The sequence below is a fragment of the Carica papaya genome, chromosome 6, assembly GCF_054855325.1.
Source record: "Carica papaya isolate Zhongbai chromosome 6, ASM5485532v1, whole genome shotgun sequence".
In the NCBI taxonomy this organism is placed as follows: Eukaryota; Viridiplantae; Streptophyta; class Magnoliopsida; order Brassicales; family Caricaceae; genus Carica; species Carica papaya.
The window spans coordinates 5,581,313-5,599,975 of NC_142314.1; the positions used below are offsets into that span (position 1 = coordinate 5,581,313).

The 18,663-nt window shown below is 38.4% G+C and overlaps 1 protein-coding gene across 2 annotated transcripts; it reads left to right on the top strand.

Moving 5' to 3' along the window:
• The first annotated feature begins 8,052 nt into the window (after positions 1-8,052).
• Positions 8,053-12,891, top strand: LOC110816109 (G-type lectin S-receptor-like serine/threonine-protein kinase At1g11330). Of its 2 annotated transcripts, none has more exons than XM_088222143.1 (7): positions 8,053-9,522; positions 9,628-9,777; positions 9,890-10,041; positions 10,213-10,423; positions 10,683-10,920; positions 12,123-12,273; positions 12,401-12,891. In XM_088222143.1, exons 1-7 carry the CDS (start codon positions 8,202-8,204, stop codon positions 12,698-12,700), a joined length of 2,523 nt encoding a protein of 840 aa, XP_088078269.1. In that variant the 5' UTR covers positions 8,053-8,201; the 3' UTR covers positions 12,701-12,891. The 2 variants fall into 2 exon arrangements, with proteins under 2 accessions (XP_088078269.1, XP_088078268.1); XM_088222142.1 differs by having other exon boundaries at positions 8,055-9,522; positions 9,622-9,777.
• Positions 12,892-18,663: the final 5,772 nt, after the last annotated feature.

Consider the following 18,663-nt stretch of genomic DNA (forward strand, 5'->3'; position numbering starts at 1 on the left):
CTCTTTTTTACTCACTGTCGTCTGGGACACACACTCTGTCCTTGAAACGAATCAATCCGTCGACAGAGATCTGAAATTCTGAGCTCACTCCCTGTTCTGCATCCTTCTTGCGGGTTACTAGGGCGGGGTCGACTGACTTGGCTTCCTTTATTCTTTGGATTAACTCGGGTTGGACTGCAAGATGGCCCAAACATGTGACTCTCTTCAGATCTCGCAGGCGAACCTGCTGTGTAGCCCCAATGGATCTACACTCTGAAACCATCAGATGGGCTAGGTGCCTGCACTTTTCCTGCTGAGGGCATCGGCCACTACGTTGCCCTTACCTGGATGGTATAGGATGTCACAATCATAGTCCTTGAGAAGTTCCATCCACCTTCTCTGACGCATGTTGAGATCCTTCTGAGTGAAGATGTGCTTCAAACTCTTATGATCGGTGTAGATCTGAAAGGTCTCTCCATACAAATAATGGCGCCAGGTTTTCAAGGCGTGTATGATTGCGGCAAGCTCCAAGTCATGGTTAGGATAGTTCTTCTCATGATTCTTTAGCTGTCTAGACCCATATGCTATAACCTTTCCATGCTGCATTAGGACACAACCCAGGCCCAGGTAGGAGGCATCACTATAAACTGTGTACCCTCCTGATCCACTCGGTAGAGCCAGCACTAGTGCAGTAGTCAGTCGCTTCTTCAACTCTGAAAAACTCCTTTCGCAGTTCTCATTCCATTCAAACTTTGTATTCTTCTTTGTGAGTCGGGTTAGAGGAGCTGCTAGACTAGAGAACCATTCGACAAACCGGCGGTAATAACCTGCCATCCCTAGGAAACTGCGAATTTCCTTAACTGTTGTCAGCCTTTCCCAACCAAGTACTGCTTCAACCTTTTCGGGGTTCACCGACACCCCTTCCTTCGATATAACATGTCCTAGGAAGGCGGTTTGCTCGAGCCAAAATCCACACTTGCTCAACTTCGCATACAACTTCTTTTCCCTGAGTACCAGTAGGACTTGGGCAAGATGATGAACATGTTCTTCCGTACTTTTTGAGTAGACTAAGATATCATTGATGAACACGATGACAAATTGGTCCAATAATTCTCTGAAGATCCTGTTCATTAGATCCATAAAGATGGTCGGGGCGTTGGTTAGCCCAAACGGCATAACCAAGAACTCATAGTGTCCGTACCTGGTTCGGAATGCCGTCTTGGGGATGTCTTCTGCTCTCACTTTTACCTGATGGTAACCTGATCGTAGATCTATTTTAGAAAAGACCTGTGCACCCTGCAACTGATCGAAAAGGTCATCAATCCGGGGAAGAGGGTACTTGTTCTTAATTGTTACCTTGTTTATCCTTCTGTAATCAATGCATAGTCTCAACGTTCCATCTCATTTCTTTGCAAAAGTAACCCCGGCACCCCATGGGGAAACGCTGTGTCTAATGAAGCCACTGTTTTGTAGCTCAGTGATCTGTTTCCTTAGTTCTTCCATCTCGATGCGGCTCATTCGGTAAGGAGCTACCGAGATGGGCTGGGTTCCTGGCTGTAAGTCTATGGTGAACTTGACCTCTCTGTCCCCTGGTAGACCGGGCAGTTCATCCGGAAATACGTCTGGAAAGTCTCGGACTACTGGAATCTCTTGGATACGAACTTCTTTCTTGGGTTTACCTAGTTAGAGAAAATACAAGATTAAGGCACTGGGAATTAAGAAGAAAAGAATTTGCCATTAGGGGAAATCAGTACCGAATAATTTTATTAACTTGTAAATGGCTCCTCGTTGGGAGGATTAAATACAATCTTTTTGTTAAAGCAGTCTATGGTGGCGTGATACGCCGCTAGCCAATCCATTCCTAGGATTACATCAAAATCCCATGTGTCTAAACCTATCAGGTCTACCCTCAATTTCCTATCTCCTATCTCCACGGCACATGCCCTGTAGACAACCTCTCCTAGCAATGTCTCCCCCCCAGCAGTAGATACAGGCAATAATGAATCAAGTCTATCAGGTGATACACAAATTTTGGAAGTAAGAACATGTGAAATAAAAGAATGTGATGCACCAGTATCAAACAAAACATGAGCAATGTGGCCAAAGATAGTATACATACCATGTACCATGTACCACGTCCGGATCTGCGTCGGCATCCTTCTGGGTAAGGTTGTAAACTCTGCCCTGGATTGGAGGCCTCCCTTGATTCTGGTTCCTAGGGCACTCCCTCAAATAATGCTGGGCACTGCCGCATATGCGACAGGTGTTGTTGAGGCGGTAGCAGGGTCGGTCCCCATGATCCCTGCCGCAGTACTGGCAGATCTTCCCACGTGCTGCACCCGTAGCCTGAGGAGGGGCCTGGACGGCAGATCTGGGCCTCTTACTGGGTTGGACAGGCATGGTGGCGCTGGCCTGCGGAGCGGGGCTGAGGGTCGGGAACTTCCCGCTAGCTGAGGGCGGGTGTCAAAGCTCCTTTCTATGATCTGCGCCTTTGCCAGGACTGCCGAATATGTCTCGAGCTCCATCACCAGTAAGTGCTGTCTAATCTCCGGGCGGAGGCCCCACTGGAATTTCCTGGCCTTTTGGCCCTATCTAACAATGTCTCCGGGGCATGTCGGCCCAGCTCCAGGAACTTACGGGCATACTCCGACACTGTCATATTTCCCTGGACCAAGTGAGCAAATTCCATTTCCTTTAGATGTTGGATGTGTTTAGGGAGATACTCCGCATGAAAGGCCGCTAGGAACTGCTCCCAAGTAACTGGTGCAGGCAGGGTGGCCCGCTTGAGCTCCCACCAGTGTACTGCTTCCCCTACCAGCATGTAGGAGGCAATGGCAGCCCTCTGCTCAAGAACTACTCCCAAGGTCTCGAAAGCTCTCTCAGTCTCTGCCAGCCAGTATTGGGCCTCTTCGAAAGAGGATCCCCCTGAAAAAGTAGAAGGATTCAGTCTTCTGTACCTCTCTATGAAGCCGGGGTCGATCAAGGAAGGAGCGGGGTCCCGAGGTAGAGGGACTGGAGCCGGCTGAGGGTGAACTGGGGGACCCTGTGGTGGCGTCTGCTGATGTGGTGGGGGCACTGGAATGTGCTGTGGCGGCACCTGTTGGTATTGTGGCTGTGGTACCGGGTCGTACCGCGGCTGTGGTGTCGGGTGGTACTGTGGAGGAACAGGCTCCTGCCGGGGTGGCTCGGGATCAGCCTGCTATAGCGGGGGCTCAACCTGTGCTAGCAGAGGAGGTCCCGGTAACTCCCTTATCTCCTCTTACCTTCGCTGGGCAGCTGCGAGAGCCTCCACCATCTCGAATAGTCTATCTAAATCCTCTCGAAGTGAATTATCTGGGGCCGCTCGGTTTAGTGGGGGCCTTCCTCTCCTCATTCCCGTGTACCTACATTCACAAGGAATGATTGAGTAACGATATATCGGTGAGTATTTCTCTAAGGCACTATTGTGTAAGGGATGGGTCCGAGGAAATCTGGCTCTGATACCAACTGTAACAGCCCCGGAAATTCATAATGGAACGTATATTAAAAATATCAAATGCGGAAGCGAAGTCAAAAATTTGATTAACATCCCTTACACTAAAACCAAAAACGTACTCACAATATAAAAGATCAAACTAGCTAAAGGAGAAACTTGAAAGTAAAAGCTACAAATATGGCTATGGAGTCTTTAGGCGTCCCCTTCGTCATCCTCCTGCGGAACTGGCTCGGGAACAAGGTCTTCCTGATCTGAAATGATTAAATAAGGAATGAGCTACACTATCCCAGTAAAGACATCACGATATCTCACTGTCACGGAGGTAAAGGTGGGTAGAAAACACAAAAAGACCAATGGAGCATAATTTACAACAAAACCTTTTATCAATAATAAAACATTTACCATTCACTTACCCGGTGAAATTCATAAGACAATATACGAAAACAATAACATCATTATCATCATGAAATCATATATAAACTGTATAACGTAATACTTATCAAGCCTTTCGAAATTCAATCGTTACACAATATATTTTCCTCATTTACCAGCCCACTAGTATCCATGGGGATCCATAGGGGTCTCGCTACCCGTTAACCCTTAACACTTGAAATCGTATTCCAGGGCCGTCCCCATACCCCGTCCGGTATGGGCGCCAAAACTATAAACCTCATTACCCCGTCCAGTATGAGGGTGAAACGGGCCGTCCCCATACCCCGTCCGGTATGGGCGCCAAAACACATAAGATCTCCATATCCCGTCCGGTATGGGAGACCACAATCCCGGTATGGTTCCCTACGGACCCGGTCCGTCCACCATCTCCCAGGATATCCAGTCAGGCTGACCACATTATACAATTACCCATTTACATAATCTTTCATTCTCTTTTTTCCTCAGTCAGTATCATCAATCACATACAAACAAGCAAAACGGTAATTTATGCCAAACAGACAACATACAGCATCAATATCTCAGTCATTCAATCCATAATCAATAAAACAGTAAAATATGCACATGAAACTATAAAATGAAAACATCAAATCTCATACTGCTTTTAAAACTGTAAACAGGCCAAATAACAGTTAACCGACAAACACACTAGACTCGGGCTCCATTAGCGACCTTAAGCAATTTCACACATTCGTTGATTCATGAAATACCGTTTTATCATTAATTGAACTTTAAGACCGTGATAGGAAATAGGGTGAGGGGTCCTTACACGTTTCGGGGTCCGAACACGGCTTCACAGTGCGCCTACAGGCTGTCCCCAATTTTCCCTGAATTTTTTTCGGGGAACTGAAACGCACTACTGGTACCTGCACGTGTTCCAAAAAATCCCAAATTAGGCTCAGGGCCCCTTTTGGCCAATATCGCAACTCCGGCACGGCGGCTCCGCCGTGCTCCGGCGACGGCACCGCCGCTTGCAGTAGCGGTTCACCTCGGGTTGGCCGTTTTCGGCCGTTTCCAGCCTAATTCGGCCACACTCGCATTGGTTCCTGTGATAAAACAACCCTACGGCCCTTGGGGGGCCGAAAATTTACGGAAAACCGAAGCTTACCGGCGGCGGTGCTCTCGGGTGCGGTGGCTCTCCGGTGAAGTTCGTGTTTTGGTGATTCGGGTTTGATCAACCTGTAGAGAAAAGAATGGTGATCACGGTGATATAAAAATTGCATTAAACGGAGGCCGGGAAGGGCCTCATCGGAGGCAAAAACTGAAGAGGGGCGCGGTGGCGCCGCTGGCTTTCGGCCGTGTTTTCCGGCCGTTTGGTCGGGATTTTGGCTCCGATTTGGCCACTAGGGAAATCAGCGTGGAAAAACGAGTCGGGGGTATGAAATTTACCTCGATCGGCGGTCGGAAATCCCTCCGGTGCGGCGGCGGGTGCCGGCGGCCGGCTTCTGGTTCGTCTTCTCCGGCAAGGGCAGGCGGCTAGGGTTTGGGGTCTGGTGTGGGGGTCTTATTTATACCCTTTTGCCTTTTGATCTCAGCCGTCCATTTTGATTTAATCTGGGCCGTCCGTGTGCGCGATTGATCTGGGCCGTCCGATCGCGCGCACGCGGATCGCCAACGTGGCCCGTCCCCGGTCGATGTGGTTTTGCCACGTGGCAGGTCCTGGTTGGCCAGGACTGCTGACTGGGTCTGCTGACGTGGCTGTTGACGTGGCGCGCACTTTTTTTTTTTTCTCTTCTTCTTCTATTTCCCGGGCACTACAATCTGGGCCGTCTGTACGCATTTTTGATATGGGTCGTCCGTGCGCGCGGAAACGGATCTCAGTCGTTCGATCGCGCGCATGCGAATCACCCACGTGGCTCCCTCCCGAGTGGCCTTCCGTGGCAGCATCTCTGCCACCTGGCGTGTTCTGGTTGACTGGGACTGCTGACCGGGCAGCTAACATGGCACAAATTTTTTAAATTGTGTTTTGACCTCCGATTTTTTATTTTTCTTTCTAAAATACCCCCAAAACCTAAATTTTTATCTCCTTTCCCCAAATTTATTTTCAATTAAATCCCTAAATAATTTTTACCCCTTATTATTATTATTTTCATTAAATTAAATTTAATTAAATTAAATTAATATAATATAATAATAATAATATTTTTTTTTTTTTGTGTTACACCAAATAACCAAGTCTCCCTAGCTCATCCAGTATGAGATAACGTTCACGGTAGAGTTCTCTATGAACCCGGTCCGTCCACTATCTCCTAAAATATCTAGTGAGGCTGTCGTTTTATCTGTTTATTTGATCACACTCCTTTCCTGTTTTTTCTTAGTCCCCGTTACTAAATCAAACATAATCACATAAACAATGAACATGCATCCGATAATACAATCATATCTTAAATTTCAAAATCAAATAGTGGTCAAGTAAGGCAGTAATAGATACATTTAAATCATAAAATAGATAAAACAGATACCATCATGCTTTTAAACTGTAAAATAAATAAACAGAAATCAACAGAGAACAATGTCCGATTCGAGCTCCATTAGTAATCCGTAATTAATTATGCACATCTATTTAATTTGTACAAAAGACCGTATTATCATTTATTCAAACTTCAAATCTATGATAGAAAATAGGGTGAGGGCTCCTTACTTGATTTGACGCCGAAAAGGTAAATGGTTTACTGCGCCTACGAATGGTCCTTGGGTTCTCTGAAATTTTTTTCAAGAACTGAAACGCACTTATGGTACCTATAAATGTCTCGAATAAACTCAAAAGTCAATCTAAGAGCCTACTCGGCCAATTTTAAAAATCCGACACAGCAGCTCCACCGTTCTCCGGCGACGGCGCTGTCGTCGACGACAGCGGTCTGCCACGGGTCGACCGTTTTTGACCATTTTTAGGCTAATTCAGTCGATTTTATATTGATTCCTGCAAGCACACACGCTAAAGGGCCTCGGTGGGTCGAAAAAATATGAAAAATAGAAACTCACCGGCGGCAACGCTCTCTGGTGCGGTGGCTCCTCCGGCTCACGTTGCGGTTGGGTGTTTCGCGCCGGTCAACCTATAGAGAGGAAAAATATGATCACAACGGTAGAAAAATTACACGAAATAGGAATCGGAAAGGGCCTCATCGGAGGCAGTTTGTAAAATTCCTCGCGGCAGCACCGCTGGGTTTCGGCGGTGTCTTTCGGCTAATTGACAGGTTCTTTCACTCCGATTTGGCCATGAGTGTGTTTAAAATTGAATTTCGTACAAAAAAAATTTTTTTTACCTTTTTTGGCAGTCGAAAAAGGTTCCGGTGCGGCGACATGTGGCGGCGGTCGGCTCCCCAGCAGCTGGATTGTCTTCTCTGGCGAGGGGTTCTGGCGGCTAGGGTTAGGGTGTGGGTATGGATTGAATTATTTATACCAATCTATTTTTTATTGGGCCGCCCATCACTTTTGATCTGAACCATTTGATCTCGATTAAATAGAGAGTGAATCTGAACCGTTCGTCACGATTCAATTTTGACAATTTTTAGCTTTAATCCATTTTGAGAAATAGTTTTAAAATATAAAATTACAGATTATTTTAAAGAAAATTTGAAATTAAAAAATCATTTTGAGAATTAAATCATTTTAGTATTATTGTAATTTTGCTAATTTTGTTGTTTTCTTATACTAATATATGGATATTAAACATGACATTTTATGTCTTGGCCATAAATCATTCCTCCTCCTTGATTTCTAGAGGCTTGCTTGGGTCCTCGGAGAAAACGAGGATATAAGTGAATGAGAACTACCGAAGGAGTGTCATTAAGAATCATCCTGATACATTTCTTTCAATGATTTAGACGCATCAAAGACTCTAAATCAGTTGACTTTGAATTTTAAATTAGGCAATTAATATCTTTTAATCTCCACCAACCCCCCCCCCCCCCCCCAAAGGGCAATTAGTTCCTTCCCCGACCCCCAAAGGGCAATTAGTTCACAGTACTTTGTGCTTTAGAATTACTCAACATTAAGTGGAAGATTACAAGAAATTCTGAATTATACTTAATTATAAGAAAAAAATACTTATTAATTTGACAATAAATTGTTAGAACAATAGACTCAAATAATAAAAAGTATCCCATATTAAATTATTTACGTATATTTTTATCATAGAGCCGAAATTTTAAATTTGAGATATATCTCTCATCCGATCCACAACAATCAAGAAAATAATTAAGAGTCGTTTTCTTTTCGAAGATATAACGTTATTACTATAAATATCCCCGTTTAGATGATTCTCTGGGCAGGAGCAAGAAAATCTTTAATTCTTTAAATGGGTTGCCATGATATCATGATTGCTTTTGCATTTTTTATAACATATTTTCTTTGCAGAATGCTTCACAGATGCGAAGGCAATATGCTGTCTGGAGATTACATCACTGGAAATAAAACCCTGATTTCTGCAACTGGTACATTTGCATTAGGGTTCTTCAGCCCGGAGAATTCCAGTAAGAGCTACGTGGGTATCTGGTATCATGATTTAGGCCCCACAAAAACAGTTGTTTGGGTTGCCAACAGAGACTCCCCACAGGATTCTCCAGGCAAATTCACGCTCAGAGATAGCAACTTATTGGTTTTAGATAGTACAGGGAAGATTGTCTGGTCAACAAATATTACATCGCAGCATTCCGTAAACACAACAGTTGGATTGTTGAGAGACGACGGAAATCTTCTTCTCCTACATGACGAAGAAACCGTGTGGGAAAGCTTTAACACTTCTTCTGATGCAGCATTACCAGGAAAGATACTCCGCTTTAACAAGAAAACCAACAAAGAAGTTGTTCTGTCATCTTGGTCAAACAAACAAGATCCAAGACCAGGAATATTTACTTTCGGAATCGACCCACAAGGGTTTACTCAGTTCCTCACCTGGAAGAACTCTAAACGATACTGGAGAAGTAATGTGTACGGTTTGAGTGAAACAGAATCCACATATGGTGTGTGGAAGAATATGGACAACTTCCTCCTTACTTTAAACTTTCTTGGTGATGAACATTATATGAAATTCGAACTTATTTCACCAGGACACGTAGATAAAGCCAGTATATTTTTAACATCAGATGGACAAATCCATCTTCTCTTTTGGCTCGGTAATGTATGGGCATCTATTTGGAGTGCACCATCTCATATGTGTGACTTCTACGGATATTGTGGACCATCTGGTGTGTGTGACTCGATGAGTGAATCCTCTTCATGGCAGGTCTGTAAGTGTCTGCCTGGTTATAAGCCTAGAAATAAACAAGAATGGGATAAAGGAGAGTGGTCTGGTGGGTGCATGGTGGAAAGAGATTTAGACTGCAACAACAGAGATGGGTTTTTGAAGGTGAAGAAGATGAAACTTCCCGATCTACCAATAATGTTAGGGATGATGAATGTGAGTACATGCCAGTCCTGGTGTTTGCAGAACTGCTCTTGTTCGGCATATGGTTACTTGGATATGCCGAACAATAAAGTTAGGGATGATGATGTGGAAGGAAGAGATGATATAATTACATGTTTGAATTGGCATGGAAATTTGCTAGATCTTGTAGAACTGTTCTCTGGAGATGAAAAGGGTAGAGATCTCTATGTTCGAATTCCAGGCTCCAAATCTGGTATATTTAATTTCCTGTGTTGTATTCTTCTACCAATTTCTTTTTCTTGCTCATTTCTTCTTCCGTAGAATTTATTTAATGATTTAATTTTATTTAAAGATGCAGTTGCAGATGGGTCATATGACAAGGATAATCAGGGGCTCATTAAAAATAAGATGGTGGTAGTTGCCACATCTACTGCATTAATTGCATTACTTCTCATTGCTATAATTGCTTTCTATTGTCTATGGTGTCGGAAGACCTCTAGGGATCGAGGTATTTAGTTCTCTCCTTATTTACTTTTACCATAATAATGATAACATGGAAAATAAATTTTATCTAAATATAATTGGTATATAGTAAATTTTATTCACTATGGCAAGAGCAGAGAGAAATGTGCTTGGGAGCAATTTTACAAGTGAAGGTGGGCAGGAGGAGAGAAAGCTGGTGGAATTCAATTTTAAGAGCATTTTATTAGCTACGGATAACTTTTCCAACGCAAATAAATTAGGAGAAGGTGGATTTGGTTCGGTTTATAAGGTGAAGTTTTATGTTTTATTAAATACTCTAATAAATTCAATTTAATTTATGAGAAAATTAACGTGGCAGTTCAGATGAATAACTCAATCAATTAATATTATTCATTCAAATTGTCATATACATACACATACATGTACATATTATATGATGTGTTTGATAATTATTTTGTAGGGAAATCTGCCTCAAGATCAAGTAGTAGCAATAAAAAGGTTATCGGAGAAGTCTTCACAAGGCCTCGAAGAGTTCATGAATGAACTGAAACTCATTGCTAATCTGCAACATAAAAATCTTGTAAGGCTCATAGGCTGTTGTGTGAAGGAGGACGAAAAACTTTTGATATATGAGTACATGCCTAATCGAAGCTTGGACAAGTTTTTATTTGGTAAATCTTTTCTTTCTAAACCATCAATTTTTCGTTTATTTAAATGACAAAAATTAATTTTTTAAAAAAATTTCAAGTGATATCAGATTCAAAACATAATTTTTTATTTTTACTTGAAAGTTTCTATAAAGTTTTATATTTATTATTTTTAACATAAGTTTTATCAGTTTTTTACTCGAACTAATTATATGTAATTGTCTTTAATTTAATTCTAATTTTTTAACTTATTTCTTGACGATATGTATTGTTATTGTATCAGATCCAAATGAAAAGAAATTTTTAAACTGGAGTAAAAGGTTTCAGATTGTCGAGGGTATTGCTCAAGGACTTTTATATATTCACAAGTATTCTCGATTAAAAGTAATACACAGAGACCTTAAAGCAAGTAATATTTTGTTGGATGGAGAAATGAACCCCAAAATTTCTGATTTTGGAATGGCAAGAATTTTCGACATGAACCAAAGTGAAGCAAAGACCAACAAAATAGTAGGAACATAGTAAGTTCTTTTCCTCCCTTTTTTTTTCATTTGAGGTTACTTGTGTTATATATGGATTTATTTTTATATGCTCAATAAAAAGATTTAATTATATAGTATATTATTGAAAAATATTTATAAATTATAAACGGACATATTAATATATTATTAAAACAAAACAGTTTAAATATTTTGTTTTAATAATTGATTACATAATTACTAATGTTACTTGGTTGAGTAGATAGATATAAATTATTGTAAGAACTTTTCTACTTATTATCAGGTTGTATAAGTATGATAAATCATTATAGTATTTTTTTTATTGAGATTGTTAACTTGAAAATTTAACTCATTAGTATGCTAGTAGGGTTATGATGACCAACTTAGGTTAACTTTTAACGAATCTATTATGTTTTTGAGTAAAATAAGTATTGTATAACAGTTAAATTTTTTTAATCAAATAGTAAAAAATGGATTAAAAATATGTCCCAACTTTTTTTCTCATGAAGAAAAAGTGAATAGGAAAAGTTCGAAGTAACATATTTTTTTACCTAAAATTTATTTTCAAATATGAATAAACATTCTACTTATTTCGATACTAAACTAGTACATTTAAGTGCAATACTTAAAAGTTGTTTCTAAATAAGCATTTAAATAATTTTTGACATTTTAACATATGCATCTAAAGTACATTGATATATATGTAAAATATAGTAGTGTAATGGTTAAGATTATTGTATTATATATAAAAGTTATGAGTTCAAATATCATTTAAAATGTATAATTAAATATTTTGTAAATGTATTATAAACTGATAGTAACTAACTGATAATGCTTGCCTTAGTAAAATTATAACATTATTTAGGAGTGTGTTGGATTGACTATAGTGACGAAGTTAAACTCCCCTTAATAAATCATGATATATCTAAATAAAAGAAAATTTCAATTATAGTTACTTTCTTTTAGTTGGAATAGTGACAACGAATCGAATTAAAAAATCAAACTAAAACATTTTCTTAAGCCAAAAAAAAGCATATATATTTATGGAAAAATTATTATGAATGTCAAAAATATATTATTTCATATTAACATTTTCTTAAAGCATGAGAGTAGATTCTTGACAACATTTTTAATTATTAGTGTTATTATTATTTTTTTTATCTTTATAGTTTTAGTTAAACTACTATTATATTAATGAGACTCAATTTTGATTGTTAATCTAGTGGTTATATGTCGCCTGAATACGGTTTATATGGAAAATTCTCGGAGAAGTCGGATGTTTTTAGTTTTGGAGTATTGTTGATAGAAATTATGAGTGGAAAGAGAAACATTAATTTTCATTGTGAAGATCTCTCTCAAATTCTTCAAATATGGGTAAGTTATTTCTTCTTATTTATCTTCTCTTCAAGTATTATTTTGTTAAAAGCTTATATTTATGATCAATAATTACATTAATAAATTTTTAATTTTTGAATTTAATTATTTTTAATACACAATTTAGGCATGGAAGGAGTGGAAAAATGGTAAAACATTGGAGATAATAGATTCATCAATACGTGATACATGTCCTGTTCAACAAGCTGAAAGATATATCCATATTGGATTATTGTGCGTTCAAGAAGCACCAATTGATCGACCAACTATGTCTTCGGTAATTGTGATGTTAGGAAATAAGACTATACCACTTCCATCTCCTAAAGAACCTGCCTTTTGGATGAACAATGGTAATACAAGTCTTCATCAATCTCTCCATTCTCTTTCCTACAATGAGATGACAATAACTTGGTCAGAAGTTCGATAGTGAACAAATGTAAAATAATTTACTTTTAAATTATAGTAGTAGTAAGATAAAAGATTATTATAATATTAGTTTTTGTAATTTAATAGAATTTTGCATGATATATAAATGACAAAAACTGTATGTACATGTATATTATATAGGTGGATATTTATCCTCTTATTGAATCTCAATACTTTTTCTTTTTTTGAAAATATTCATTCTCAATCTTAGCATAAAATAATTCACATATTGACTAAAAGTAACTAAAAGTGGATTTATATTACAAAGTTAAGCAATTTTATAATTTCAATTATAACATAATGTTTTTAGGTTGATTAACCAAAATTTATGTATAATAAAATTTCCAAAAAAAAATATAAGAATATACTATGAAAAAGTTTGTTGGGATAAACAATTAATAATATACAATAGTATTTAAGATACATGATAAAATCTTACTATAGTTATTTTTAATAATAACTACAATTTTAAAATATTAAATTTATTACAGTAAAATAGAAAGTACTTCAACCCAGAATAGGAACGTTAATGTTTTTTTGATTCATTTACTCTTTCTCAAAACAAAACCCTAAAGCCTTATTTGAATGATAATTTAACAATGATAGTACGATTTTTTCATGATTTTTTTTTCTATTTGTTTGTATTTTTAAACACATAATATAGTTTTTTTGTGGTTGAGTCATGGTTCTCAAAATCATAATTTTCTTTATTTTTTTAAACTAACGATTTGATGATTTTGATGGTTTGATAATTTTTTTTCTTTATACTCTTAATATTTTTTATTATTCATAACATTACATTTCTTTTTAATTTCTTATAACTGACACTTCTTCTTATATTCTTCTTCTTCTTTTCAAAATATTATGTATATATATATTTAATTATATCGATTATATATATATATATATTTATATATTTAATTATATATATTTTATTACATATATACATAAATTTATATATGTATATATGTATTTATATATTTAATTATATATAAATACATATATATAATATATTTAAATATATATTTTATCATATATATATGTATTTATGTTTTTATTTATATATTATACATGTATATAATATTTTAATTATATATATATAATATATTTAATTGTATATATATCTTTCATTATATATGGCTTGTTTGATGCTACTTTGTTAACTTTTATTTTGTCCCCAATTTGATATTGCCACTTGCGGGATGTAACACCCCAAAAATAAATTTTTTTTATTTTTGAATATTGGAAACTTTTTTTTTGGATTTTATTTTATTTTATGATTAATTTATTTTGTAATAATTATGTGTTTAACTTAATTTAATTTAATTTAATAGAAATAAAATTAATAATAATGATAAAATATGATAAAATTATTTTTGAGATTTAATTGAAATTGATTTTGGAGAAAATGGGTGAAAACTTAGATTCTGGGGGTGTTTTTGAAAAGAAAATCAGAAACCGGAGGTCAAAACGCAATTTAAAAAAGTTGTGTCACGTCAGCAGCCACGTCAGCAGCCCAGTCAGCGGCCCCGGCCAACCAAGACACGCTGCGTGGCAATGAACGCTGATGCGGGACAGGGCCACGTGGGTGATCCATGTGCGCGCGATCGGACGGCCCAAAGCTCACGCGTACGAACGGTCCAGATTCAATCAGGCACGGATGGCCCAGATCGCATCGCGATGGACGGCCCAGATTTAATCCCAAATAAATCGCGATCGGACGGTCCAGATTAAATCTTGATGTACGGTTGAGATTAAAAGAAGAAGGGTATAAATAACCTCATCCACACCCGACCACAAACCCTAGCCGCCAGTGCCTTGCCGGAGAAGAAGAACCAGACACCGGAGGAGCCAGCCGCCGCCACCCACCACCGCACCGGAAAATTTTCTCCCATTGGCTCGTTTTTGGATACTGAATCCGCCTATGACCAAATCGGTGCCAAACCACCGGTCATTCGGCCAAAAAACACCGCCGAAGTTCAGCGGTGCCGCCGCGGCTTCTCTCTGTTTTTGCCTCTGATGAGGCCCTTCCCGGTCTCCGTTTGATACAATTTTTATACCACTGTGATCACCGTCCTTTTCTCTACAGGTTGACTAGAGCAAAACATCAAAACGCACCGGAGTAGCTACCGCACCCGAGAGCACCGCCGCCGGTAAGTCTCAGTTTTTTGTGATTTTTTGGCCCACTGAGGGCCCTAGGGTTGTTTTATCGCAGCGACCAATGCAAGTTTGGCCGAATTCAGCTGAAAACGCCTAACCCGAGGCGGATCACAGCCGCAAGCGGCGGTGCCGTCGCCGGAGCACGGCGGAGCCGCCGTGCCGGAATTCTGATATTGGCCGAAAGGGGCTCTAAGTCTGATTTGGGACTTTTTGGGATACGTGCAGGTACTGGTAGTGCGTTTCAATTTCCCGAAAAAAATTCAGAGAATTTAGGGACAGCCCGTAGGTGCATTGTAGAGCCGATTTTAGACCCCGAAACAAGTAAGGATCTCTCACCCTACCTCCTATCATGGCATTAAAGCTTAATAAATAATTAAACGGTATTTTGTGACTTTATAGATATGTACAATTGATTGAGGTTGCCAATGAAGCCCGAATCTGATACATTGTTGGTCAGTTGTTGTTTGATCTATTTTTCAGTATTAAATGCAGTATGATATTTGATGTATTTATTTTATGGTCTCGTATGCATGAATCATAGTTTCTTTTATTATGGTTTGTAATATGGTGAACCCGATACTGTGTTGTCTTGTTTGGTGTCAATTACTGGTTTACATATTTGTGTATGATTGGATGATTGAGACCAAGAAAAACGGCAAAAAAGTTATGTGAATTGATATGGATAATGTGGATGGGCTGACTAGATATCCTGGGAAATAGTGGACGGACCGGGTCCGTAGGGAACCCTACCAAGAACGTGGTCTCTCATACCGGACGGGGTATGGAGACCTTATGTGTTTTGGCACCCATACCGGATGGGGTATGGGGACAGCCCGTTTCACCCTCATACTGGACGGGGTATTGAGGTTTATGGTTTTGGTGCCCATACCGAACGGGGTATGGGGACGGCTTTGAAATCAGGTTATTAATGTTAATGGTTCACGTGTAGCGGGGACCCCTATGGATCCCCATGGATACTAGTAGGCTGGTAAAAGAGGAAATTTATTGTCTGATTATTGAAGTGCCAAAGTATGATATGTGTTCTGTTACAAAGTCGATATGATTTTATGATGGTTATAATGTTATTGTTTTCATATGCTATTTTCATGAATCTCACCGAGGTAAGTGGACAGTAAAGATTTTTATGTTAATAAATGAGTTTGTTATAAATTATACTCCATTGGTTGTTTTTGTTTTCTACCGACCTTTACTCTTGTGGCAGTGAGATAGTGTGATGTCTTTACTGGGCTAGTGTAACTCATTCCTTATGTAACCATTTCAGATCAGGAAGACGGAGTTCCCGAGCCCGTTCCGCAGGAAGACGGCGAGTTAGACGCCTAAAGACTTTATAGTTCTATTTATAGTTTTTATTTCGAGTATCTCTTTTAATTAGCTTATTCTTTTACGTTTTGAGTACATTTTTAGTTATTGTGTAAGGGATGTTAATCAAAAATTTTATTACGCTTCCGCATTGAAGATTTTTAATACATACATCTTAATTTAAATTCCGGGACCGTTACACGGGAAAACATAAATCTAAGTATTTTATTCTGTCTTGTAGATTACATCAACGTGACAGTTTCTTATATTTGAAAATTTCAGCTTTGGCTAATAAACTCTGGCGAGCAGAAGAAAATGCCAACAGTTAATGTTCTCCATTTCTTTCCATCCGGTAAGATCATTCTTGTGTTCGATGGAGCATTGAATTTATCAGAAGTGATGTACTGAAATTAAACCTGCACTGCGTTGGCAAATAATGGAAACTATTACCGGTAGTAGCAATTTTAATAATTTTAAGCTTTAAATACATTTTGAAATATAAAATTGAAGACTATCTTAAAGAAATTGTGAAAGATACACACAATTAAAAAATCATGTTAGTATTATTGGTATTTTTGTTAATTTTGTTGTTTTCTTATATTAATTTCTCAGTGATTTCTCAAGGGTTTGCTTGAGTCCCCAGAGAAAACAAGGATATGAATGAATGAGAACTACCAACTTGACACATTTCTTTCAAGGATTTAGAAGCATCAAAAAGTCTAAATCAGTTTGACTTTGAATTTTAAATTTGCCAATTGATATCTCTAATAATAGAATTATACTTAATTATAATAGAATTATAAGAGAAATTAAGGACTTATGTAACACCCAACTAAAATTCTATTTTCTTTTAATTATTATTATTTTTTATATAAATATAATTATTTATTTATTTAATTTATTTTATTTTATTTTATTTTAATGAAAAAAATGGGTAAAAATTTATTATGGATTAAATTGAAAATAATTTTAGGAAAAAGAGGTAAAAACTTGGATTCTGGAGGTATTTTTAAAAGAAAAATCGGAAACTGAAGGTTAAAACGCAATTTAAAAAAATTGCACTACGTCAGACTCCCGGTCAGCAACCCTGACCGACGAAGCCTCGCAGCGCTGCCGCGCGGAATTTCACAAACTGCCTCCGATGAGGCTCTTTCCGATTTTCGTTTCGTGTAATTTTTCTATCGTTGTGATCACAGTTTTCCTCTCTACATGTTGACCGAAGCGAAACACCCAACCGCAACATGAGTCAGAGGAGCTGCCGCACCGGAGAGCCCCTCGCTGGTGAGTTTCGATTTTTTATATTTTTTTGGCCCACCGAGGTCCTTTAGCGGTGTGCTCGCAGGAATCGATGTAAAATCGACCGAATTCGTCCTAAAACGGTCGACCCGAGGCGGACCACCGTTGCCAGAGCACGACGGAGCCGCTATGTCGAATTTCTGAAATTGGCCAGTAGGCCCTGGGACTGATTTTTAGGTTTATTTGGGACATTTGTAGGTACCGTAAGCGCGTTTCAGTTCCTGAAGAAAAATTCAGGGAACCTAGGGACCGCCCATAGGGACAGTAAATTATTTAGCTTTTCGGCGTCAAATCAAGTAAGGACCCCTCACCCTATTTACTATCATAGATTTGAAGTTTGAATAAATGATAATACAGTTTTTTGTACAAATTAAATAGATGTGCATAATTAATTGCGGATTACTAATGGAGCCTGAGCCGGACATTATTTTCTGTTTATTTCTGTTGATTTATTTTATAGTCTAAAGGCATGATGGTATCTAGTTTATCTGCTTTATGGTTTAAATGTATGTATTATTATTGCCTTACTTGATCACTGTTTGATTTTAGAATTTAAGATATGATTGCATTACCGAATGCATGTTCATTTGTTTATGTAATCATGTTTGATTTGGTAACGGGGACTAAGGAAAAATAGGAAAGAGGTGTGATTAAATAAACAGATAAGATGACAGCCTCACTAGATATCCTGGGAGATGGTGGACGGACTGGGTTCATAGGAAACCCTACCGTGAACGTTGTCTCATACCGGACGGGGTTTGGAGACTTGGTAATTTAGCGCTTATACTGGACGGGGTATGAAGACGGCCCGCTTCACCCTCATACCGGACGGGGTATTGAGGTTTAATGTCTTGGCACTCATACCGGACGGGGTATGGGGACATCCCTGTAATTGAAATTGTTAAGAAAAATGGTTCACGTATAGCGGTGACACCCCTATGGATCCCACGGATACTAATAGACTGGTGAAACAAGAAACGGTTATGATTTAGATTATTGTTAATGAATATGAATTTATGATATGTTATATGTTACTGATTGTGCATGAAGTTATAATATGTATGATATTATTGTCTCTATAGATTATTTTCATAAATTCCACAATGGTAAGTGAACGGTAAATAATTTTACGATTGATAAACGAATTTGCTAAATTTAGTGCTCCATTAGTTGTTTTTAATTTTCTAC

Bases quoted from the DNA above. Each gene is read 5' to 3' on its own strand.
- LOC110816109 (XM_088222142.1), top strand. From the start codon at position 8,202: ATGGGTTGCCATGATATCATGATTGCTTTTGCATTTTTTATAACATAT. The intron at 10,424-10,682 runs GTAAATCTTTTC...TTATTGTATCAG, and splicing joins CTTGGACAAGTTTTTATTTG to ATCCAAATGAAAAGAAATTT. The intron at 10,921-12,122 runs GTAAGTTCTTTT...TTGTTAATCTAG, and splicing joins AACAAAATAGTAGGAACATA to TGGTTATATGTCGCCTGAAT.